The 23,106-nt window shown below is 36.3% G+C and overlaps 1 protein-coding gene and 1 long non-coding RNA gene across 6 annotated transcripts in view; both read right to left on the reverse strand.

The window, feature by feature from the left end:
* Window positions 1-1,228: 1,228 nt before the first annotated feature.
* Window positions 1,229-1,929, reverse strand: LOC140788913 (uncharacterized). The gene is made up of 2 exons (XR_012109114.1): window positions 1,662-1,929; window positions 1,229-1,470 (listed from the first exon to the last, which is right to left on the reverse strand). It is a non-coding gene; the product is annotated as an uncharacterized lncRNA (long non-coding RNA).
* A 13,600-nt stretch (window positions 1,930-15,529) lies between these two features.
* Window positions 15,530-23,106, reverse strand: part of LOC140788128 (uncharacterized) — a 29,909-nt gene continuing 22,332 nt past the window's right edge. The window contains exons 7-11 of one of the 5 annotated variants that reach the window (XR_012108969.1): window positions 21,068-21,135; window positions 19,222-19,287; window positions 19,060-19,137; window positions 15,974-16,029; window positions 15,530-15,847 (exon numbers count right to left, since the gene is read on the reverse strand). Coding sequence is in view for 3 of the 5 variants with exons in the window: in XM_073137257.1 (XP_072993358.1) it covers window positions 15,985-16,029; window positions 19,060-19,137; window positions 19,222-19,287 (189 nt within the window). In the remaining 2 variants the exon portion in view is untranslated. Of the gene's footprint in view, window positions 16,030-19,059; window positions 19,138-19,221; window positions 19,288-21,067; window positions 21,136-23,106 lie in introns of all 5 variants that reach the window. The other 4 variants (XR_012108968.1, XM_073137257.1, XM_073137256.1 and 1 more) reach the window with 4 other exon arrangements.

Consider the following 23,106-nt stretch of genomic DNA (forward strand, 5'->3'; position numbering starts at 1 on the left):
GAGACTGTGAATCATTAAAAATATAGCACTAACCTGTCACATTCTTGTTCTTCAGTTCTTTTAATCTCTCAAAGAGAGCAGGAGCCTCGCCCACCAGGGCACTTTCCCAAAGCTATAGGGCACTTGCTTAATAGCAAGTTAATCTTGATTGTTTGATCCTTTCTTGGATGAACAATCCAATTAGTCATCTTTTTATAGTCATCATCTACATCTAATCATTAGATCGTACTCAACCAAAAAGGAATGACCATGATCTTTTAATTGGGATGTATTCATGCATCAATTAAAGTTCAAAAAGTGTACCAACCAACTCTAGTAGAGTTTATATGTACCTTTCCGATGATCAAGGCGGTCATGGGGATTGACTCCAACCATAAACAATTATTATGGAGAAACTTATTTGGTGATTTGATAGCTTGTCTCAATGACTCGACTTAATTGATAGCTTAGTAGTGTGATTAACTTGATAGGGCAGGTCTCACGGCGTTTAGTTTAGAGTAATTGTTCAACGACGCATATTGTTTGATGCCTAGATTAGACAATTTACTATATTGGCTAAAGCTTGGTGGGATTTAAGTGTCTATATATCTAAGGAGGGTTGATCCTTTGTCTAGTTCATATTTAGCATTTGGGCACATGAATAATTAAAAAAAAGTTGAACCGGTGATGATATCCAAAAAGAAAAGAAAGCTCTAGAACTGTCAAAAAATGATTCATCGATGAGATGATCTCCACGACCTTCACTTAGAATAATAGAATTATGCCAATTCGGAGGCCTAACATTTTATTATTATTAGGAGGCTTAGTAATATTTATTTACACTAATAACAATTTTTAGTATCAAAAAAATTATGCTAGGGTAACTTTGGATGGAAAAGTGAACAACTGCGATCCAATTGAAAGAAAGTTCAAAGAGTTTAGTGATTAAAATTTTTTATAAGTAAAATGTATTTAACTTGCTCTTGTGCAATTGTTGACTAAATTCCAAGCACTTGACAAACGACAAAGAGAAAATGATGCAATTCACATGGAATGTGCCAGAAGAAGGCTGAGAAGCCAGCCAGCAAGAGAGTGAGAGAGAGAGAGAGAGAGAGTTCACTTGGAGTAGTGGAAATTATCCCAATTCGGAGGCCTAGCTAGCATTTTTAACTTGTTATTTTTATTTTACTAATAACAAAGAAGGGATGCTTAATATTTCAGTAATGGAATTTTAAGTGGAAGAGGAAACTTTCCGCAGAACAATTACTCACAGCATACTATATATTCGACTCTTCTAGATAATATTACAGAATCTGTATATATAGTACTACATGCTTTGCAGTTTTAATTTATTCAGAGAGACATCAGATAGTATTAGATATCTAGGAAGTCATGAGCTCGACTAGTTGCCATTGCAGCAATCGTCACCGCAACAAGCTTGGCCGCAGCGGATCATTGGCCTGAGAATAAACCAGCAGCATCGGCATCTTACTGCAATAATTAACAAAAAAAAAAAAAGAACATCTCATCTGTAGATCATCCAAGAATTAATAGCTTAACCTTGTAGCTGTGATCTACAAAGTTCTTGCTTGTTTCTTCTTTCGTTCTTTCTATGTATTCCTGCTTTTCAATTTATTTATTCTTGAAACTATATACATCATGTAAGAGTAGAGGAGGCTAACCTTGTGGATCTATCTCATGCTCCTTGGAATTCGACAAGGCGGCCATGATGAGCACCATCACCATGAGCCAAGTAGTCACATCAAGAACAGTGATCCTCCTCATTCTCCAGTCTCTCTCTCTCTCTCTTCTCTCTCTCTCTCTCTCTCTGAACTAAGAAGAGCTATATGCTTTATAGACGAAAGTTAACTTGAACTAAGTCTTTTATCTTTCTACCTTCTCCAAAGCATGTGAGTTTTGAGTAGAGACAAGTGTGAACTAAGAAGAGCTATATGCTTTATAGACGAAAGTTAACTTGAACTAAGTCTTTTATCTTTCTACCTTCTCCAAAGCATGTGAGCTTTGAGTAGAGACAAGAGCTCGCACTTGCGTAGTACTACCTCTTTGTTGAATGTTTTTGGATAGCTTTACATATTCCAACATGCTGAAAGCGACTTGGGCTGCTCAAGCACCGTTACTTTCTAACATACCTGAAGGAAAGCCACAGGAAGAGAAGGCCAAGCGTCTAAATTGGTAACTCACATCTCTTTTCCTATTCCATTATCTACTCCCAAAATTTATATAAGGAAGAACCAATTTTGCTAAGAAACCTCTCTGAAACTAAACGAAGCATAAAAATTTATTTTCTCCCACTGGTGCAATGATGATACTTTGAATAACTTTTAATCAATAAATGTAAATATATAGAAATACATAGATGAATAATATTTAAACAGTATAGAGAATAGAATAGCAAAGCTTTATAAAAAATATAGTAGGACAATCTTTATTCAACTTAGAACTATGCTAGAACCCCGTAACACCAATAACACCAATAAACTTCTCAAACTATGAGTTTCTGACTGTCTTTGTTATCTGTGGCTAAAACCCCATAACACCAATAAACTTTAATTTGTAAGTATAAAATTATATCATGAAAAAATTTGTGGACATAAAACACTTTAAAATATGATGTATAATAGTTTTGATGTTAGATCAAAATGTATGATTTGTGAAAGAATGCTCGTTTGAAAGAAGATCAAAGAACGGAACTAAAATCAAAGCAAATCAGCATATTCAGTTCTGCAGGTTGCATATATGTGCACCCTGACACAAAATTAACATAGGAGTTCCTATGTAATTTGGAGTTGACACACTCCGAGTAAGTCTAATGCACCCCCTATAGGTCTGATAAAAACAAGAAGGGTAGAATTGGTTGAAACTTGGTGTTTCCTTTTGAGGTTCTCCTAGTACGAATTGCAGAGATCCCTCCACACTTATTTAAAGAATCTAGAGGCAGAGGAAAGAAATCTATCCATTTAAGGATCCATCTCCTAAAGGAGCTTCAACCTTCTATCATTGTGTGAAGAATAATTTGAGTCCGATTACTAGTTAAATATTATCTACAACTTGTAGAGGAGCTAAACTAGAGGTTAAAAGTAGGATCAATTTAGAGAAAAATTGAGGAGTTTTAAGTTCATCATCTAAGAGTTTCTAGTTCTATCATGGAGCATATCTTCTACAAAAATATGAGAGTTATCTATATATGTTCATGTGGTAGGCTATATCAAAGTTTTACCATCAAGCATCGGAGGAGCTAAACCAAGTTGCCTACATCGACATCTACACCGACAAAAATTCTAAAGTTTGATCTGTAACAACCAAAAAAAAAAAAAATTTGGGCGTGCACGTGTCCGACATGTGCCTGACTTAAGGGCGCGCACGTGCAGGGCACGTTGCACTTTTCCTTCTCCCTCCCTCTCTCTTTTCTTCCTTCTCTTTTTTTTTCCTTCTTTTCTTTTTCTTCTTTCTTCCTTCTTCTCCCTCATTTTTCTTCCCGTCGCACCGGAGTGCCACCGGAATCGCCGACCCTATGGATCAAAGCACTGAAGCTGCCTCTCTTGTCAGGTAAATTTAATTTAAAAATGTGTTAGCATTTGAGTTTTTCTTCTTTGAAACTTTCCCCTCTCGGCCTCGCTGTGATCCGACTAGCCGACTTGTGCCTTGTCACGCTAGTCCGGTGAGCTTCTCCTCTTCTTGAGGATGCCCTCAGTGGCATCCTTTAGAGCCCTTGCTGTCGGAACCGCCGAATGGCCCCTTGCTTTGGCTGGCAGCCTTGGCGAGGGCGGTTCTCAATTAGCTTCTGCTAGCCGAAGGAAGGGTGCCGGTAGAGTCGAGTGAGACTGCCGGGGGCCGGGACCGCTGGCAGCTTCCCCTCCCACCATTGGGGCTTTTGTTGCCTTGTTGGCAGCTGTCGCCTCCTCCATCAGTCGATTGGTACTGTGGTGCCTTCCTCAGCCGACAAGGAGTCGGCCAATGTACCGGCTTGACTATCGGCGACGGTGCTTGCCATAGCCCTTTTCCTTCTCTTCCTTGGCTAATCTGAGTTGACGAGGGGGGTGGTCAAGCTTGGGCTGGGTGCAGCCAGCTCGAGTGCCAGGTCAGGCTAGGTGCGGCCTAGCCCGAGTGCTGGGTTGGGCTGGGTGCAGCCCAACCCGAGCTTGTGGTGGGTTGGGCTACCTGCGGCCCAGCCTAGGTGAGTGGTGGGTTTGGGGCTGCAAGCAGCCCAGTCCAAGCTTGGGCTGTAAGCAGCTTAGCCCTAAATTATTGTAGCTTAGCCCATGTGTCTTTAGTGGACAGTGTGGGCTTCAGGTCCATATCTTACTGGGTCAAGTTGGTGGTCTTTGGGTTGGTTATGGCCCAGCCCCTTTCTTTAGGCCTGATCTAAATAGATCAATTGCTTTCCATTTATTTTAATATAATTTCAAATCCTTGGTCTAATTATCTATGTCAATGGAAAATATATTTAATTATTTTAGAGGGTCGCTTGCTAGATATATCATGGGTGTAAATCAATTTTAATTAATTAGATCATGAGCCCTAATTAATCAATATTTTTAGCTAATAGGAGTGTTCGCTATATTAATTATTTTATAAATTAATCTTAATGAGCTAGACCATAGCTTGAGAGTGCCGTTACAAATAACACATATTAGGAACTAGCTCCGATTGGATATTAATTTTTGCTGATTATAATTTTGGGCTAATTCAATTTTATCAGAGGAATTGGTGGTCCGGGTGTTTCTGTATTAATTGCTCATATTGGAGAATTAATACAAATAAATATAGAAAAATGATATTAAACAAGTTGAATTTTTTTAATGAAGCTTATTAATTAAATACTGTCTATGCAATCTTTCGTAAATTTGATAAAATTGATTTGGGCGATAATTTGAGGAGAATATTATATTACGTTTAATAACGCGTCAAGCCTTGATGCAGCTATGCCAGCTCTACCTAATTAATAAAGGTAGGAATTACAGGATGGACCTATCCAAACCTATAGTGAATGTTAATAAGATTATTTAACTAATTAGTGATAGAAATATTATTTTCATGCTTTTTATTTACTTTTCTTATTGAGGTGGACTCCGTACTTTATGAGGATGATCTCGTGGCGTAGTTACAGCTAGTATTAGGAAAGCGGTTTAGGCAAGTGAAACTTCTATAATCTAGGAGTAGTGTATAGAATGAAATATCATACCTTATAAAATTATCACATTCATATCATGCATGTGCATGCGCTTTCCTTATCGTTATTATTGCACGGCATGCATGGTAATTATATTTTGCAGTCCGATAAGATTTCACATATCATAATGTCTACGCATATTTATTGGGCATGATCATGTATTTAACACACAAAACATGATAATAATGAGTGTTACATTATGCTTGCTGTGTTGTATAATATCATTCCACTTACACACATGCACGGCCATAAAAGAGGTGATTGCTATGTCTCAAAAATATTCGACACCTCCCTAGCTAGGGTTAGGGGCGGGGGATACTATTATACGTATATATATTATGGCACAAACAATCAGGTAGCCATTTTGCTAGGCAATGAACGATTTATTGTCGATCGATGAGAGTCATACCCTTTAGGGTGTTTAAGATAGAGAGAAAAGGTAGGATGACGTAAACCTAACGATACCTGATGATATAGGGTGAGGGCATCTATGAGCGACGGCTCATGATTTTTGCACGGTGGTGTGATGATGTGGACTAAGAGCTCGAATGGTAGTATCGATGTGCAATACTAACCTATGTGATGGGCTTACGACTGAGGTCCTTAGTCTGCGATAGTAGACAATTGGTCATGCTATTCACTGGGTGATGGGCTAACGATTCTATTGCTAGGATCTACCCTCCCTTGAGGGTATGCGTGTGGTCGAGTGTGAGATGATGATGTGGCCTACGGGCATAGCTCTAAGAGAGCCTAAGTTACAGACTTGGTAGTCTGAGAAGATGCATGTTATGTGGTGTATCATTGACATGGCCTCTAAGCAGAGCTCGGTATGAGCTTGAGTTTGATGACTTGATAATCTAGATGATGCGTGGTAGATTATCGATTATTAATGCATGTGGTCATTGGATGAGCATGACGGGTATGTAGTACTAGTGCATTCTATTTGATCATAATGCACATATTCATAACTATTTATTGTTGTATCATTCATTACATTACTTTTAGACTATAGAAGTAGAAACTTCTGGGTTTTATGCTCACTGTCTTCCGGTGGAAATATTTTTAGATTAGTAGATGAGCCGGAGTTCATGGTAGAGTTGGCGAAGAAATAACATTAATTTCTCTTATTTATTTATTCTTGTAAATTAAACTAAATGGCTTGTAGCCTCTGCATGGAAAATTTTATCTGTCTATAGATATGCATTTTGGAGCTTGTTGTGGCCTTTGGTGTTATAACCTTCTTTTTATCTGTTATATTTGTAGAAATATGGGTTTTTTATTTGTATATTGTGTTTAAATATTAACCAGCAGGTCACGGGTAATCACGTGGGTTCTACCCACGTGAGGGGCACGTGTTTGGTGGGGGGTGTTACATGATCCATGTCATATTTAGTACAACCAATGAGGAGCAATCTATTTCACAAAGTAGTTCATCGATACATGAATTTCAAGCAAAAGAAAAACTTCAATCTGTGAGTGTTTAACAGCCTAATTAATTGATCTTTCCAATAAAAGCAACTCCAAATAAGGAATGTAATCACTCCAAACAAGGAAGATAGTTACAATAGTTTCCTTTCCAAAGCTATACAACAAATTTAGTAATATATGCAACTAATTGGTGATGGTGGCTGTAGACGGTTGCTACCATAAGCTAGAAACTCGAGAGATGATTTGGTAGTTTGTGAGTTGGCAGCCCACATGCCTATCACACTAACACCCCCTTCAAATTGATGTTGGCCAATCAAGAAGCATCAATTTGGGTCATAGACTTGGTAAACACATGTGGAAACATGTGGGAGATAAATAACCTTAGTATTAACAACTTCTAAAATAGAATGACAATCCGGCTCAATATGCTTTATATGTTCATGAAAATTAGGATTTGTAGCAAGTTGAATAGAACTTGTGTTATCTGCATGAAGTCTTCTTCAGCTAGTAACCCACGAAGACAAATGACCTCTAAGCAAGCAACTGACATTGCACAATACTAAAAGTTAGTCAAAGATTTGGAAACACATCATGCCTCTTACTCTTCCAAGAGATTAAAGAATCTCCCAAAAACATATGCTAACCAGTGACATAAAGATGAGTATTAGGCCATTTGGCTCAATTGGCATCACTAAATGCAACACGACAAAGAGGAGAACCAGTAAAAAAGAACAAGCCACAGTGAGAAGAGCCTTAGACATACCGAATGATATGATGAACAACTACTAAATGAAGATAGAGAGGAGAATGCATAAATTGACTAACTTGGTGGAGAACAAATGTGATATCAAGCTGTGTAATAGTGAGATAATTTAAACTATCAACAAACTACTAAAAGAAAGTAGGATTAGAAAGAAGGTCACCGTCTTCATGGTGATACTTAACGCTCATTTCCATATGAGTATCCATAGTGGAGGAGTCCAATAGACCAGCCAAGGCAATTAAGTCATCTATGTATTTGTGTTGATGTAAGAACACACCAGATAGATCAGTGTGAACTTCCAATCCCAAGAAGTACTAATGAGGACCAAGATATTTCATATGAAAGAACTAATAAGATTTTGTTGAAGCTGAGTATTGAGTAAATAATCCATCTTAGAGTTAACAATGTCATCCACATAAATAAGAAGGATTACACTAGAGCATGTCTTTTGAAGAAAAAAAAGATGAGTCATATTAGCTCTACACAAAAGAGATATGAAGCAAAATAGATTGAAATATCTCAAATTGTGATTTGGGAGTCTGCTTCAAGCCATATAGAGACCACTTCAACTTACAAACAATTAAAGTAGATGAAGAAAATAAGCCAGATAGAGGTGTCAAGTAAATATCCTCTTGGACATCACCATGAAAAAAATGTGTTTTTGTTATCCATTTAATGAAATGGCTTACCTATGAAGTAACAATCACAATAATTGTATGCATGATAGTCATTTTGGCCTAGTGCCCACCATACTCCTGTCAATTACCAAGAAAACCAAACGTGCCTTATACAATGCACAAACACATAAGTACGAAGCTAAACTAAATAGAATCATTTACACCCAATAAGCTTAACATTAGATGCACAAGGAACAATGCCCCATGTTTGATTCTGCTGAATGGCTTGAAGTTCATCCTGCATAGCTTTCTATTAACACTCATGCTTAACTACCTATTAGTAGCATGTGACAATCGAAATAGTGGACAAGGTCACAATTAGAGAGATATGGTGGAAACCATATTCAGTAGGAGGATGTGAAACATGACTAGATTGTCAAAGAGGAGGCAAAACAGGAGCAGGTGCTGGATCAGACTCAACAAAGGGTGAAGTTCATTGATGTCATTGATACACAAATCTAGATAAAACTGGTCAGGAGGAGAAATGATAAGAAAATCTAGTTATGCGCAAATTTTGAAAAGTATTTAGAAGATATTTATTTGACGTCTAAATATTATGTATTTTTAGTGAAACAGAGAATTAATATGAGAAAGATAAGGAAGCTAGTTTAGTTAAGTAATGTAAGCCTTTAAGGAAAGTCCTAATTAAGTCATGTAGGCTCTTAAAACAAGTCCTAGTTAAGTCATGTAAGCTCTTAAGATAAGTTCTAATTAAGTCATGTAAGCTTTTAAAGCAAGTTCTAATTAAATTATGTAAGCCTTTAAAGTAAATCCTAATACGAGTCAGTTTAAGATTAGCCTATATATATATATGGAGTACAACCCTAATTGAGGAATGCATTCATGAAGGATTAATTGTCTTCTTCCCTTGCCGCTCCCTGCTCTCTCCCCTCTCAACTTGATTGCTGGCCTCAATATCTCTCTCATCCCTCTCATTAATCGTCGATACCTCTCCTGTCAGAACGGTCTCGTCTTGCTTCTAATCTTCTTCGTCCATCAATCCTCTTAGTTCCATACCTATCTCTTCTATCTCTTCACTTATAAAGTATCAATTTACCTATTCATCACCGCCATCATAACCATCCATGCACCATCACCATCTCCAACTCAATACACTTGCTACCCTCTAAATTACAATCACCACTATACCCACCACCAACACCACCATCGAATTTCCAATTAGATTAGACACAAACCTTATTTGAATTTGAAAAGGGTATAAATTACTAAAAACAGATTGAAAAGTCACAAAGCTATTCCAATTGGTTTCATAATTTTTCAGCATTAGGAGAATAGTTGGCGAATATTTTTTCCCAATTATGCAGAACTCCTCGTGATTTGGATTGACCCCAACTTGGTTCATATCAAGAAATCAGATCATCAAAGTTAGGAAGAATAGGAACGATAGCAATGATGCAATATGACTAGGAAAGAAATATTGGTTCTCAAAGAAATCAACATTATGTGAAACATAAAATTTGTTAAAGTATGGATCATAGCAAACAAAACCTTTATGATAGACGATATAACCTGTAAAGGCGCATTTAACATACTGGCCAAAGAGTTTGTGATGTTCATGAGGGGGCAAGTGAATAAAACAAATACATCCAAAAGTATGCAAATTTTGATAATTAGGATTTTTCTTGTGTAGATAAAAATATGGAGAGTCAAGGTTTAACACCTGAGAGGGCAGTCTAATAATTAAATAAATTGTAATAAATAAAGCCTTAACTCAAAATTTAGATAGAATAGATGATTCAAGTAATAATGTTTGGACAACATCTTGAAGATGATGATGATTCTTCCATTCAACAACATCATTTTGCTATGGCGTATAAGGGCAATAATGTTAAGAAATAATGCCTTTTAATGTAAAATATCATGAAACTTATTAGGCATATTATCCCCAACATTATCATATTACAAGATCTTAATATTAGTGGAGAATTGAGTCTTAACATATGCCAAAAAGGACTTGAAAGCAGTAAGAATCTCATATTTTGAATAAAGAAAATATACCCAGGTATACAAACTGTAATTATCAATAAATGTCACAAAATATTTGTAGTGACCTAGAGAAATAATAGGAGTAATGCCCAGATATTTCACTATGAATAATATCAAAGCACTTCTCTACACGGCTCCCATGAGAAGGAAAAGGAAGTCTTACTTTTCCATATTTTGTATGAAGAGCAATCAAAAGAAAGATTAAGAGATGAAAAATATTTTTTATTGCCCAACAAACCAAAATTTAATATATGAAAGAAAACAATGGAATTAGGATGGCCTAAGCATTTATGCCAGATTTTGCAATTATTTGAAATAGTATTACAAGTCAAAGATACTAAATTAGAAGTGAAAAAGTATAGCGAAAATAGTCTTCCAACTTTAGGCCCCTTCACTATTGTCTTCCCTGACACCAAATCCTACACACGAATATTGTTACGAGAGAAACAAACATCAAAATTATTATCCACTAATTGGTCAACTGAAATAATACTAGTAGAAAGTCCATGTGATATAAAAACATTGGTAAAAAAATGATGTAATATTCCCAATAGTAATAATAGGCAAAATATATCCATTAGCAACTTAACATGTGATGAACCATGATACTTACAAACATTGCTAAGCATATTTAAGGAATTCATTATATTATTTGAGGCAACAGAATCAATAAAGCAAGGCTGAGTTGGAGGAGCACCCTTATCTTGCAACCCTAAGGTTAAAAAGGCTGAGATAATCATTTGCTATACCATTGCAGGGGGAAGGACAAATGATTAAGCAATTATAGGAGCGTTAATCGATCATTCCAAGAAGTGCTAGCAGCATGATAAGCATTAACTTAATGATTTTGAGGACGAGTTGGACATTCCTTGATGATATGTCCTTGCTGCTTATATATACAATAAGTGCAAAACCTCGTGGTACAATTGATAGCAATATAGCCATAATCTTTGCAACCGTAGCACTTCACCTTTCGCATATCTCTACCCGTCCCCTTTCATTGAGCAGCATAAGCAACTGCATTCTCTTGCTTGAAGGATGCTTGTGTGAAATTACTTTATATATATATATATATATATATATATATATATATATATATTAAGTAACACCAATATTTATATGTAATAATGTATAACATTAAAAATCATTAATTTCACTAATTATAATTAATAATAAGCATATCAATGACTATATGTATATATTAATTAAAATAAGTAGTGTGTAAATAATCTAGCCGTGTTAACAAAAAGAAGAATACATAAATTAAAATAAAATAAATAATTTAAGTATTACATATATTTATGTGTAATAGTTTATAACCTAATAAATCATTAATTATACTAATTGCAATTAATAACAACATATTGATGAATATATATATATTATTAAAATAATTAATATCTAAATAATCTATTGCATTAACTAAATAAAGAAATACCTAAGTAAATAACTAAATAAAATACAAGGAAGGCCACTGCCATAGTGCTGGGCTCGACCCAATATTGTCTGCTAGTAGTGTTGGGCCGATACCAGCACTTTCACAACTAGGGGGAGAAGAATCAAGGAAGAAGAAGAAGAAAAGGAGTAGAAAGGAAGAGAAGGAAGAAGAGAAGAGAAAGAGGAGGGGAAGGGAGGAGGAACTAGGCCAGGGTGGAGGGGCTCGGCCACTACTGGCTAGCTAGCAGTTGGCCTCTCGCCGGTAGCTCAATTCTGGCGAACCCGAGAGAAAGAGGAAGAAAAGGAGAGAGAGAGAGGTGAAGAAGGAGGAGGAGGAGGAGGAAGGAGGAAGCTCACTAGTGTCAGTGGCGACGACAGTTATAGGCCAACATTCGTAAGAGTGAGAAAGAGAAAGAGAGTTTGAGAGAGAGAGAAGAGAGTGAGAAACCGAATGAGAGAGAGGAGAAAGAAGAAAAAGAGAGAGAGAGAGAGGCGGTGTTAGGGGGGTTGGCGGAGACTGTGGTGGCAGTAGGGCTCGTCGCGACAACTAGCTTGGCCGGCTGCTAGGGGCGGCGTGGCGCCCTCAGTTCGGCCACGACATGCCATGCAATGATTTTTTTTAAAGGATAAGTTGTTATAGTCAAAGTTTGTTTGACTTGAGTCTAAGTCCTAAATGTGGCTAGTTGACTCTTTTTTTTTTTGTCATGATTTAGGTACCTTGAACTATGCTAAGAAAATATAATATTGATACGAATCGGATCATATTTGATCGCATCATGAGGACATTGGGCTCAATGAATTAAACCTATTTATCTTTTAATTAATTCAAGCTTATGTAAACCTTTAAGGTAAGTCTAGTTAAATCATATAAGCCATTAAGACAACTTCAATTAAGTCATATAAGCTACTAAAACAAGTTCAATTAAGTTATATAAGTCTCTAAAGCAAATCCTAGTTTGAATCGTATAAGCATTTAGGGTTAAGTCCGAATATGACTCATTATACTCGACCTCTATATATAGAGAGGTTAGGCTTCTTAGTTTATTCATCCAAGCATCTAAGCATTAAAAATTAATTGAGTTTATTTATTTTCTTATTATAACATTTACTATTTTTATCGTAGTCATTAAATCATCTTTATCTTTATCTTCATAAGAGTAGATTGTAACTGTAGAACCCTTCCAAGTACTCAAATCCTAGCCACCACCTTTCTACAACAGCACCCTACTATACGGTTGTCCACCACCACCACCATTGTTGGCCATTCGCTACTCTAACATCGCCGCAATGTTAGATATTTACCGTTCTACCTTATTTCGACCTTGCTCCACTATTTAATTGATATCTTTACATCAAACCCTCTAATTCAGGTGAAACTAAAGCCATTAGAATCCTAACTCACGAGGCTACCGTCATCTATATTTTTATAATTTTATTACATATAGATTAGTTAGATCTGATTTGTAACATATATTTTATTGTGAGCTGAGCTAAAGTCTATTATCTTTGATGAGATGTGAAAAAATGAAAAAAAATGTTGGTTTAGAGGGAGATAGATGATATATAAATTAATAGACCAAAATACCCTTTGACTTTGATAATAAAATTTTAAAAAAATATTTTATTAATAAAAAAACTTTTAAATATTAGCTTGCGGGCTTACATGTTTGTATGCTCCGCAATATGAGCTTGCAAAACCCACTTGGGGGCTTACAAGCATGTATTAAGCCTTAAGATATATTGCATGCAGGTAAGCTCGCTTGTAGGCTTACATATTATTGTTTTTTTTAAATAATAATGTAAGGTTAATGTTTTATTTTTATTTTGTGCTATAAGCCTATGTATAAGGCTATATTATTTTTCTAATATTTTTTAAGAAATTCTTAGTGTTGCAAACTTTATTTAAAAAAAGGTAAGTTATTGCGGGCTTAAAATCTTACAAGCCTGCAAATACTTTATAATGTATTATGGACTTAATAAGTTCTAAATTTTTTTTAGAGTGAAATATATTTATTGGAGAAAAATTGAAGGGGGATTTGAAATAGAGATGTAACTATTATTTTGATGTGGAATGAAAAAGTAAAAAAAATTATGAGGGAAATTAAATATGTGTCGTACAAATAGTACTAAAATATTATTATTAAAACTTTAAAATATAAATACATGTTAGCCATTTTAAACTCATTATAAAGATATTAATAAATTATATTAAATAATAATTTTTAATTTTTTTCCACCCGTGTGTACAAATATTTTTTTGAGGGTTTCTTTTTAGTTTTTAGTCATCTGCGGTGAAAGAGGTGCTATTTTATAATAAAAATATGCATTTCTTTTACGAAGAGAAAGGAGAGAATATTAATAAGATATGAAAGTGTTAAATATAAATTTAAAATATATTTGAATTCAAATTGAAATATTTGTTTTATTTTCTTCTTATTAATTATTAGGGAGTAAATTTGATTGGAAATAAAATGATGTTTAATTACTAAATGTGCTCGGGGCTGAACTCAAACCAAACAATGGCTTAGTTTCACACGAATATTCGCTCGCTAGATGAGCTCATATACTATACATATCAAAGTACAATAATAAAGTGAGAGAAAATATAAAATCCATTATCTTGCACTACTTTCTACAATAACAAGGCAGTAAGAGTTGTATTTATTTTATTTAAAGGTATAATTTTATTTAGACTCTTAATACTATAATTATTTTTTATATACTCTCTGAACTTCTTTATTCATATATACACCTCTTGAGCTAAGAAAAATATTCACATATATTTCATGGAATCAAGAAAAGAGTAACCATATATATATGAACCTCTAAAACAAAAAAAAATCATTTTCTTCATGAGTGTATGCGGTAAAACTATCAACTTCAATGACTGCCATAGTTGGCAACCATGCTCATTTTCTTCTAACTCAGCTCGTCCACAATGATCTCAAAACATTAATTAATATGAACAACAATAATAGGACACCATCCCCTCGTCCTACTCTCTCAACTTCAAATCCAAATCTATCTACTTGCCAAGTTTGTGCTAGGAAAAATTACATTGTCTTTGACTATTTCCATAGTTATGATTACAGAGTTATCAAGCACAACATCCCCCTTAATAACTGGCAGGCTACGGTGCAGCAATCAAATATCCTTTATGATAATAATACTAGATTTATAAATAGTGGAGCAAACATCACCAATCCTTGTTCAAAACATTAATTATCTTGTTCTCAATACATCAAAATCTAAAAACATCTTTCTCAAGTCTTACATTGTCCTAAAGCTCTAACCTACTTGCTTTATATAAACAAGTTCTGTTTTTAAATTTTTGTTCTTTTCTACTCTCTGATACTTGTTGTTTGATCAAGGACAAACTCATAGGAGGCTATATTTGATTTCACAAAGATAAAGAAACAATAAAATTTGGAGATGTATATCCTCAGAAATGTATAACGAGAAGTCCACCGAGTTACAAATTGGCTTGAGAACAATAGGCAAATTTGTAAGTTTGGTCAACCTTTAATCATAAACCCTTTTTTCCTCTTAAAAAATATATGAATTTGGCACAAGAAAGGAAATAAAAAAAAGAAAGAGAAAAGGAACCTGGCCCAATAATTGGGCATATTTGGAATGGCCCAATAATTGGGCATATTTGGAACTGAAATTTTGTGACAATACATTTTTTAGTCTTTTGACTTCAAACAATAGGGAAAATGAGAAAATTCCCTTTCTACGATACATAAGAAACCGAAATCCAGAATTGGTTGAGGAATAAGGGTTTTCTATTCATGGATTACAATCCCTTTATTCATGATTTGTAACTAAACACCACCTAAATTTAGTATAACTCAAAACATGGTTAACATCCCGTCACATGATATCTTATCCATATTTTCCTATTCCAACTTGGAGTTGTAATAAGAGAGGGACTTAACCATAAAAGCAAAGAACACGGATATTTTCCTAAAAGCATCTGGGGCATTTTTGATATTTGGCCTTTATCTCTCTTTATACATATTGAACAACCAAATTAAACAAAACATGAATAAGAATAACTCACCTCTAAACCATAGATAAAATATGAATATAAAGTTATCTTATTCTTCACACAAACTTAAGTAGCAGAAACAACCAACTCAGATATGTACAACTAGTTCGGAAGTCTACAATCTCTCTCAAAGATATGCGGGATACATCTTAATCTCTACAGTGAAAAAATACATCAGCCATTTACACCAGGAAATCTGCAGTTTTCCGGATCTATATACCAGTTGCATTGGAAGTGAATGGATCAGTTCGTTAGCTCATGACGAATATATCTTTATGGGCCCATCTCATTGTCCTCCAACAAAAAGACTCTGGCTGGCGAAAATTGAAGGTACTGATAATGAAAAGAATTGTAACAAAGATAGCCTGCTCCACTATGGCAGCCTAAAAGTTCAAGGTTGGTTACCAATGTAACATGATTTGGAGTACAGGACATCTTACAAGTTTCATTATCAGCCTCTTTTGCGGCATATTGTCATTCCATCCCCAATAGGCACCTGCTAGTTTATTACAGAGTGATTACAAAAGATACAGTGAACTAGTGAAGTAACCCAAGACAATAAATTCTGAGAACAAAAGAAGACATTTTTCACGAGAGAGTCAGACTAGAAAATTTTATGTAAAATTTGAGAAAAGTTTTAACACTTGTTGAGCCATTGATTGTGGCTCGGTATTGTGGAAAGCTAATCCAATGAGATGAAGTGCATGATCTTATTTCACCTTTAGGCTGAGGTAATCTGAAGGTGCATTCAATGACTGTAGAAGTGTTCAATATCTTTCGAAAGATTTTGCAACACCCAGAAATTAAAAAAAAAAAAAATTGCCCACGCATGGGCCAACTTGCCCCCCCCACCGTCCTCTCTTTCTTCTTCTCCTTCCGTGCACGCCACCACTGCCGCCCTCCCCTATTTCCCCTCCACCCCACCATCTCTCTCTTTCTCTCGTGTTGCCGACGCCGGAGCCGACGAAGCCAAGCCTTAAAACCCTCTCGGTAAGCTCCTAAACCCCTCATTAAATTTCGGTAATCAACCCCTCCCCCTCGCTGTCATTGGAGTCCTCGGGGGCCGACGACTTCGTGTCTAACCACCCGGTCTGAGAGCTCTGGTGGGGGGAACCTTCATGGCCGCCGGCCATGGAGTGCACCTCGTCGCCCTGTCGGCCACTCAGGCCGTGAGGTGAGCTGCTCCCGCTCCCCTGTAGGCGGGGAGGACGAACAGAGGCTCCACCGTGAGCTCAGGCTACGCCCCGCCACCGTCGAGCTCAAGTCCTCCTCCTCTCTTTTTCTTTTCCTTTTCTTACTGCCTTCCAGCCGCTGTAGCTTTACTAGGCCTCGTGGCTGTGCTGCCGCCACCATCGGCCTTGGTGGTGGCCGCACCTCCCTCTTCAAGGAGATGAGGGAGGGGGCGTTAAACAAAACCCCATCACGCACTTCATGGTGGGCTGCAACCCACAAACCAGGGTTCTTGATGGGCACAAACCAAGTCTTTGGTGGGCTGCAGCCCACCACATCTAATCCCTTGTGGGCTGCAGTTGCAGCCCACCAAGGCCTCCCTTGTCTTGCTGAGTTAGGCTTGAGCCCAACCTCAACACCCCACATATGCACTAGCCTAAGCCCAATGGGGTTATTTGGACCCTATAAGCCCCATTTTCCTATCCTCACTTTATTAATTAGCCTAACCACTTCCCTAAAGACAAATTCTTATTACCTAAATAGTGTGAATCAGGAGACCCTTTACTCATGTGATATGCCTAAACCTAAATTTTCTAATAAGGTAATTAATTCTATTAATTCACTAACTTTATGTATGGCTTTACTTGCGTGAATTGTTAGGATCGACACCGCGCGAGGAGGATTTTGGGATCCCGGAGGAGCTAGATAGTTGAGGCGAATTAGAGTACTATGGAAATCCCTAGGCGAGTAGAATTTATATGAGTTTAGAACAATGTAGTTGCTGCTATTACACTCTTCATGATATTATAAGAATGATAATGTTAGCGCATGCATTTAGTTTAACTATTATGTATCCCACTATGTGCAGTTGTTGATAGTATACTTTTTATGATGTTGTAGAAATGTTAATATTAGCAGATGCATTTAGTGTAACTATTATGTATCCTGGTATGTGCAGTTATTGATAGTATACTATTCATGATGTTATGAGAATGTTAATATTAGCACAAACATTAGTGTAACTATGATCTACATGTATCTTGGTATGAGACACTCTTGCATAAACATCTGTAGTAAATGTAGAATGTAATGACCATGATGACTATGGCATGACTTATATATCAACAGATACTGTACCACTTCTACCTATCATTAGTAAGTCGTGTTCTGACTAGGTAGTGCCCTCTACTCGCTCAGCCCGAAGTTAAGGGTAGAATGTATCGTATATGACTTATACTATTAGCAGCATACACCTGAGGTCGTTAGCCTGGGTGGCATTTAGGTAATTACACTGCATGGTCCTTAGTCTGATAGCCACAGACAATTGGTCACATGCAGCGTTGCTATACATGTTTGGATGACATTACCGCTAGATATGTATATATTCCCCCCTCGATGTATAAGACGAGGGTGGTTATGTGATAGATAACTTCTGGAGAATATGAGAAAAATTACTCTTTTTACTCCTAAGCATAACATGTAAATGCTATGATTGAGATTTGTATAAATAAGAGATTGTATCAAAGTTTATACTTGTGTAGATTATCTTAATATGATTAGGAGTTGGCATGTTCAAGGATAGTACCGTGTAGTCTATATCATTTGCATTGATTTAGTAACTCATTGTAAGTCATTTAAATAAGCTTATTATATTGTTAGCAACTATATGCATGCATTGGAATATACACCTACGATTTCATTGTTATAGATTGTATGGATTCTACTCACTGGGCTATGTGTGCGGGAAGCGAGGAGTAGCCACATTTACTTCATTTAGAGTTATTTCTATTAGTTGTATTGAGCCCCTGCGAGGGTGTTATAATTGGAGTTGTATTTTGGACATTGAAGTTGTATTTTAGATGTGTATCTTTGAAGGCTTGTTGTGGCCTATGGAACTTGTATCTTGACTCATATTTTGCTTGAGATCATTTATAGTGTGAACTTATATTTCTATGTGCGTAGGGGAATTTACCTACGCGGTATATGCATGTATTTGGAGGTTTGGGTATTTTAGATTTAATATAAATCTAGAAGGTGCAGCACACAAACGTACATGCATATAGAGTTATATATATATAGCCAAGCAACTTTATGCTTCTAGCTGCTGATTTCTCCCATCCGAAGGCTGTTTCAGGAGGTTTGACTAACTACAGCTTGCTTTTGTGTGGTGGTTAGCAATGTGGGCCGTCAGTTATGATCTCTCCACATTGGGATTACTTTTTGTATTATCCTGAGGTACCACCAGTGATGGCTATGAAAATAATAAAACTTTTTCCAACATTTCAACATAAAACTTTTAAGTCCAATTTTATCTATACATATGGACAGAGGTATTGAGATAGTGAGTACGGAGTACCATGCTGATGCTGATCCGCTTATCCTCTAGAATCTTCTTGTTGAAGTTTCTTATACTGACTGTTTTGGGGTCATTCACCTGTTCAAAACATAGAACAGCAAATTATTTAGTTTGTCAACCAGTGGATCTGTACTATGAATATACATAACTATAATAACTAACTTGGGGGTCAGCAGTTTTTCCATGCCAGAGAACATTATCAAAGACGATCAGACCACCATCTCTGACCTGCAAGGCAATATTATGTCAACATTATATATATATATATATATATATATATATATATATATATATATATATATAGAGCAAGACAAAATACATTACTACAGTAACAAACCAACTATTTGATGTAAACATCTGCATAACATTATATAGATTTCACATTCTTAATTTTTATAGACTACTCATGTGATGTAAAGATCTGCATAATATTATCCTTATAGCGCATGATGCTCTCCAAGGCTAAAAAGTGAGTGACAAATCTAGTGCCGCTGGGTCTGATGATCTCCCTACCACCAGTCATCTACCAAAGTAAATTAAAAACCTAATTATGATTATATATAAAATTTGCCAACCTCTGATCTTCATGTATGACTATATCAATTTTAGGCTCTTTTGTAATATCTTCTAACATTAGATCAATACAATATGCAGCACATGGCGTCTAATATAAATGAGGTATTTTTATCATAAGTAAATTTTTAATAGTTTTATAATTGGCTCCATTATCAGTATTACTTGGACTACTATTTTTTCATCGATTTCTTATACCACCTCATCCATCATCTTACAAATATAATCTGTATCTTTGAAATGAGCAATAGCATTCACAGACTTTAAAAATATTGTCCCCATGCCCGAGTACACTAAGAAATTAATTATATTTCTTCTATTTTGTGTATTTCATCCATCACATATCAGTGTACAATCAAATTCATCTACCTCTGAGTCAAGATATTTAGTAGCAATATCATTTGAACTAAGAGGCGGAACACCAGAGCCTATTGATTATATAGCATCCGTTATAGTGTGATAATAAAGACTATCAGCTAAATTGAAAAGAATATGATTATAGAAGAAAAGTTTAGAGATAGGCTTACCAATGTGTTTCTTTGCATTTTTAATTCTTTTAAGAACTGTCTTGATAGAAGTCTGTGTACGACCCCTTTCTTCTGAAGATATGTATCCATTGGTCTAATATTTTTAGACTCTACTATAACAGCAAGAGTTCTAGGGTAGAACTGCTGCCCCCATATTCTCTCTCTTCTTGTATATTAACTGATCTAAATCTCTAAAAGTTACCACCGGTGTTTTTTTTCATCTCTTCCTCTTCTCTATGCATATTTTTGCTCTTTCATTGCCCTTCTCATCTGTCTCTTCTCATCCTCCCAATTCTGCTAATTGCTATCATCATCAATGTGTACAAGATTATACATTAATTTTTTACAAACTATTGACTCTCTCTGTTATGTAGATTGTTTATCCTTTTTTTTGCTAATTAGATAAGCCAACATTTATTTTCTAACTTCCAAGAACACCTGAGTGTAAGCTGTTATATTTTTTTTTGCCTTCCAGCTAAATGTTCTTTCAAACCGCTAATACCATCACTCATTTTCTTTCTACACTAATTGCATTTAACACGTCTTTTATCTTGCCTAATAGTGCTGTAATGTTGCTACCCAATGTCGATATCATATGACTTTTCTTTTCGAATCATTGATATTTTAACTCTATAACTAAAAAGCATAAACAAAAATCAAAATAAAATATAAAATAATTTAAAATTTATGAAAATAAAACCCTTTCTATTTTTTTTTCTATTTTTTTTCTTAACTTCTTTCTAGCTTCCAATTTCCACCCCTCTGCTTCTCTCAGCCTCTCAAGTCCTCAGCAGCAGCAGTTGCTGCTGCTTCACCATAACTGCTGCTGCTTCACCACAAAAGCAGTAGGTGCGCAGTGAAAAAAAAAACCAAAAATAGGGGAATTAGAAATTGAAAAAAAAACTCACTCGAGATCGCCGAAGGTTGAGGTCGTCGGATCTTCGTCAGAGAATATCGTTGGAGATCTATTTGGTCGCTAGTGAGAAAGAAACCGGTGAGAAAGAGAGAAAAAAGAGAGAAAGAAATACAGAAAAGAGAGAAAAAAAAAAGGAAGAAAGAGAGGCAGGTGGTTAGGGGGGCATCAATTATTGATGTCCCCCGGGTCGGATCCGACCCGTTCCCACCTGTTTCGGTCGGGATCGGCCGATTCGGCCAAGATCACGATCAGTTTTGGCCGAAACTGGAAACCTTGGTTTCATTGCATGTTTATTTTTGTGTGCATTTGATTCATATGCATTAAATTTGACTCCTGGGTTGTCTTACATCATCTTTGGTATCAGAGCTTAGGTTAGGATTGCATGAGCACCTATTTTCGACAACTTTATTGGAGTGATATGGCCGATTATTCGAGAGAGAAACTGTTGCATGATTTAATTCAGCGGGTTATTGATTTAGAGCATGAGGTTAAAGAACATAAAGAGCTATCTTTAGGGTAGACCCAAAAACATCATGATGCTCCAGTGCTTAAGGATGATCCTACTATCCAAGTTAATCAACCACATTATGATGAGCATGACACCAATGAGTCCCATGGACCCTGTTTGCCAAGGGAATAGAGTTACAGATGATCCACATAGGACTTGGTATGATGACAAGCCACATGTAAAGGAGATAGATAGACACCCATGTCCGAATCTGATAATACCTCCACAATGATATGCTGACCCTGCACCTCATAGCGTTATGCATGATAGGGATACTGATGTCCCTATATGAGGACAAAATGATCATTATGATCGAGAGGATGATATAATGAGGAAAGTAAATATTGAGGCACCTAGCTTTGATAGTAGACTAGACCCTAATGCTTTTCACGATTGGTTAAGTGATATGAACCAATTCTTTCATTGGTATGATATGTTTGAATCGCAAGATTAGGTTTATCTAAACTCAAGTTTACGTGGTAAGCATATCACTGTAATTAAAAAAAGAATATTAGGTTAGGTTGATAAGGTCTGCGGTACCAAAAGATAGGCTTTGATACCAATGATGGGCTACGGAACGATTCCTTCAGATTTGGATTTATTGTAGAAAACAGTCCGCGTATCCGAAGAAAAATATTTACCAAATATTCTCCCATAGTTTTCGGATGTTTTTTCATAGGACATTCATAAGTTTCCTCCAGAAAGGGGAGTTGAGTTTACCATTGACCTGGTTCCGGGAGCAGGACCGGTCTCCTAGGCACCTTACCGTATGACTCCGAAAAAAATGGAAGAACTTAGAGAGCAGATTGATGACTTGCTAAATAGGGGACTCATCCGGCCTAGCTCATCCCCTTGAGGCGCTCTAGTCCTGCTTGTGAAAAAGAAGGATGGTACCCTTCGCCTTTGTATTGATTATCGACAATTGATCCAGCTGACCATGAAGAACAAATACCCCTTACCTCGCATTAAGGACATTTTTGATCAATTGTGTGGGGCGCGAGTTTTCTCTATGATTAATCTGAGATTTGGGTATCATCAATTGAGGATTAGGAAAGCGGATGTCCCAAAAACCGTTTTCCGTACTCGGTACGGGTTGTATGAGTTCCTGGTCATGCCTCTTGGCTTGACCAATGCACCGGCTATCTTCATGGACTTGATGAACTGAGTCTTTCACCCTTTCTTGGATCGGTTCGTAGTGGTATTTATTGATGATATCTTGATTTATGCAGTCTTAGAGCAGGAGCATGAAGAGCACCTTCGATTAGTACTACAGACACTAAGGAGAGAAAAATTATTTGCTAAGTTCTCCAAGTGTGAATTTTGGATGAAGGAAGTGGTGTTTCTTGGGTATGTGGTCTCAGGAGAGGGCATTCGAGTTGATCAGTCCAAGATCACTGTCGTTCTCAATTGGAGGCAACCGAGTACCGTCTCAAAGGTCCATAGTTTCCTTAGTTTGGCTGGTTATTATCGGCGTTTTGTGGAAGGGTTTTCAAAAAATTTCAGTTCTCTTACTAGGCTGACCC

The sequence above is a fragment of the Typha latifolia genome, chromosome 5 (assembly GCF_019914945.1).
Source record: "Typha latifolia isolate L0001 chromosome 5, TyphaL0001v2, whole genome shotgun sequence".
NCBI classification, from domain to species: Eukaryota; Viridiplantae; Streptophyta; class Magnoliopsida; order Poales; family Typhaceae; genus Typha; species Typha latifolia.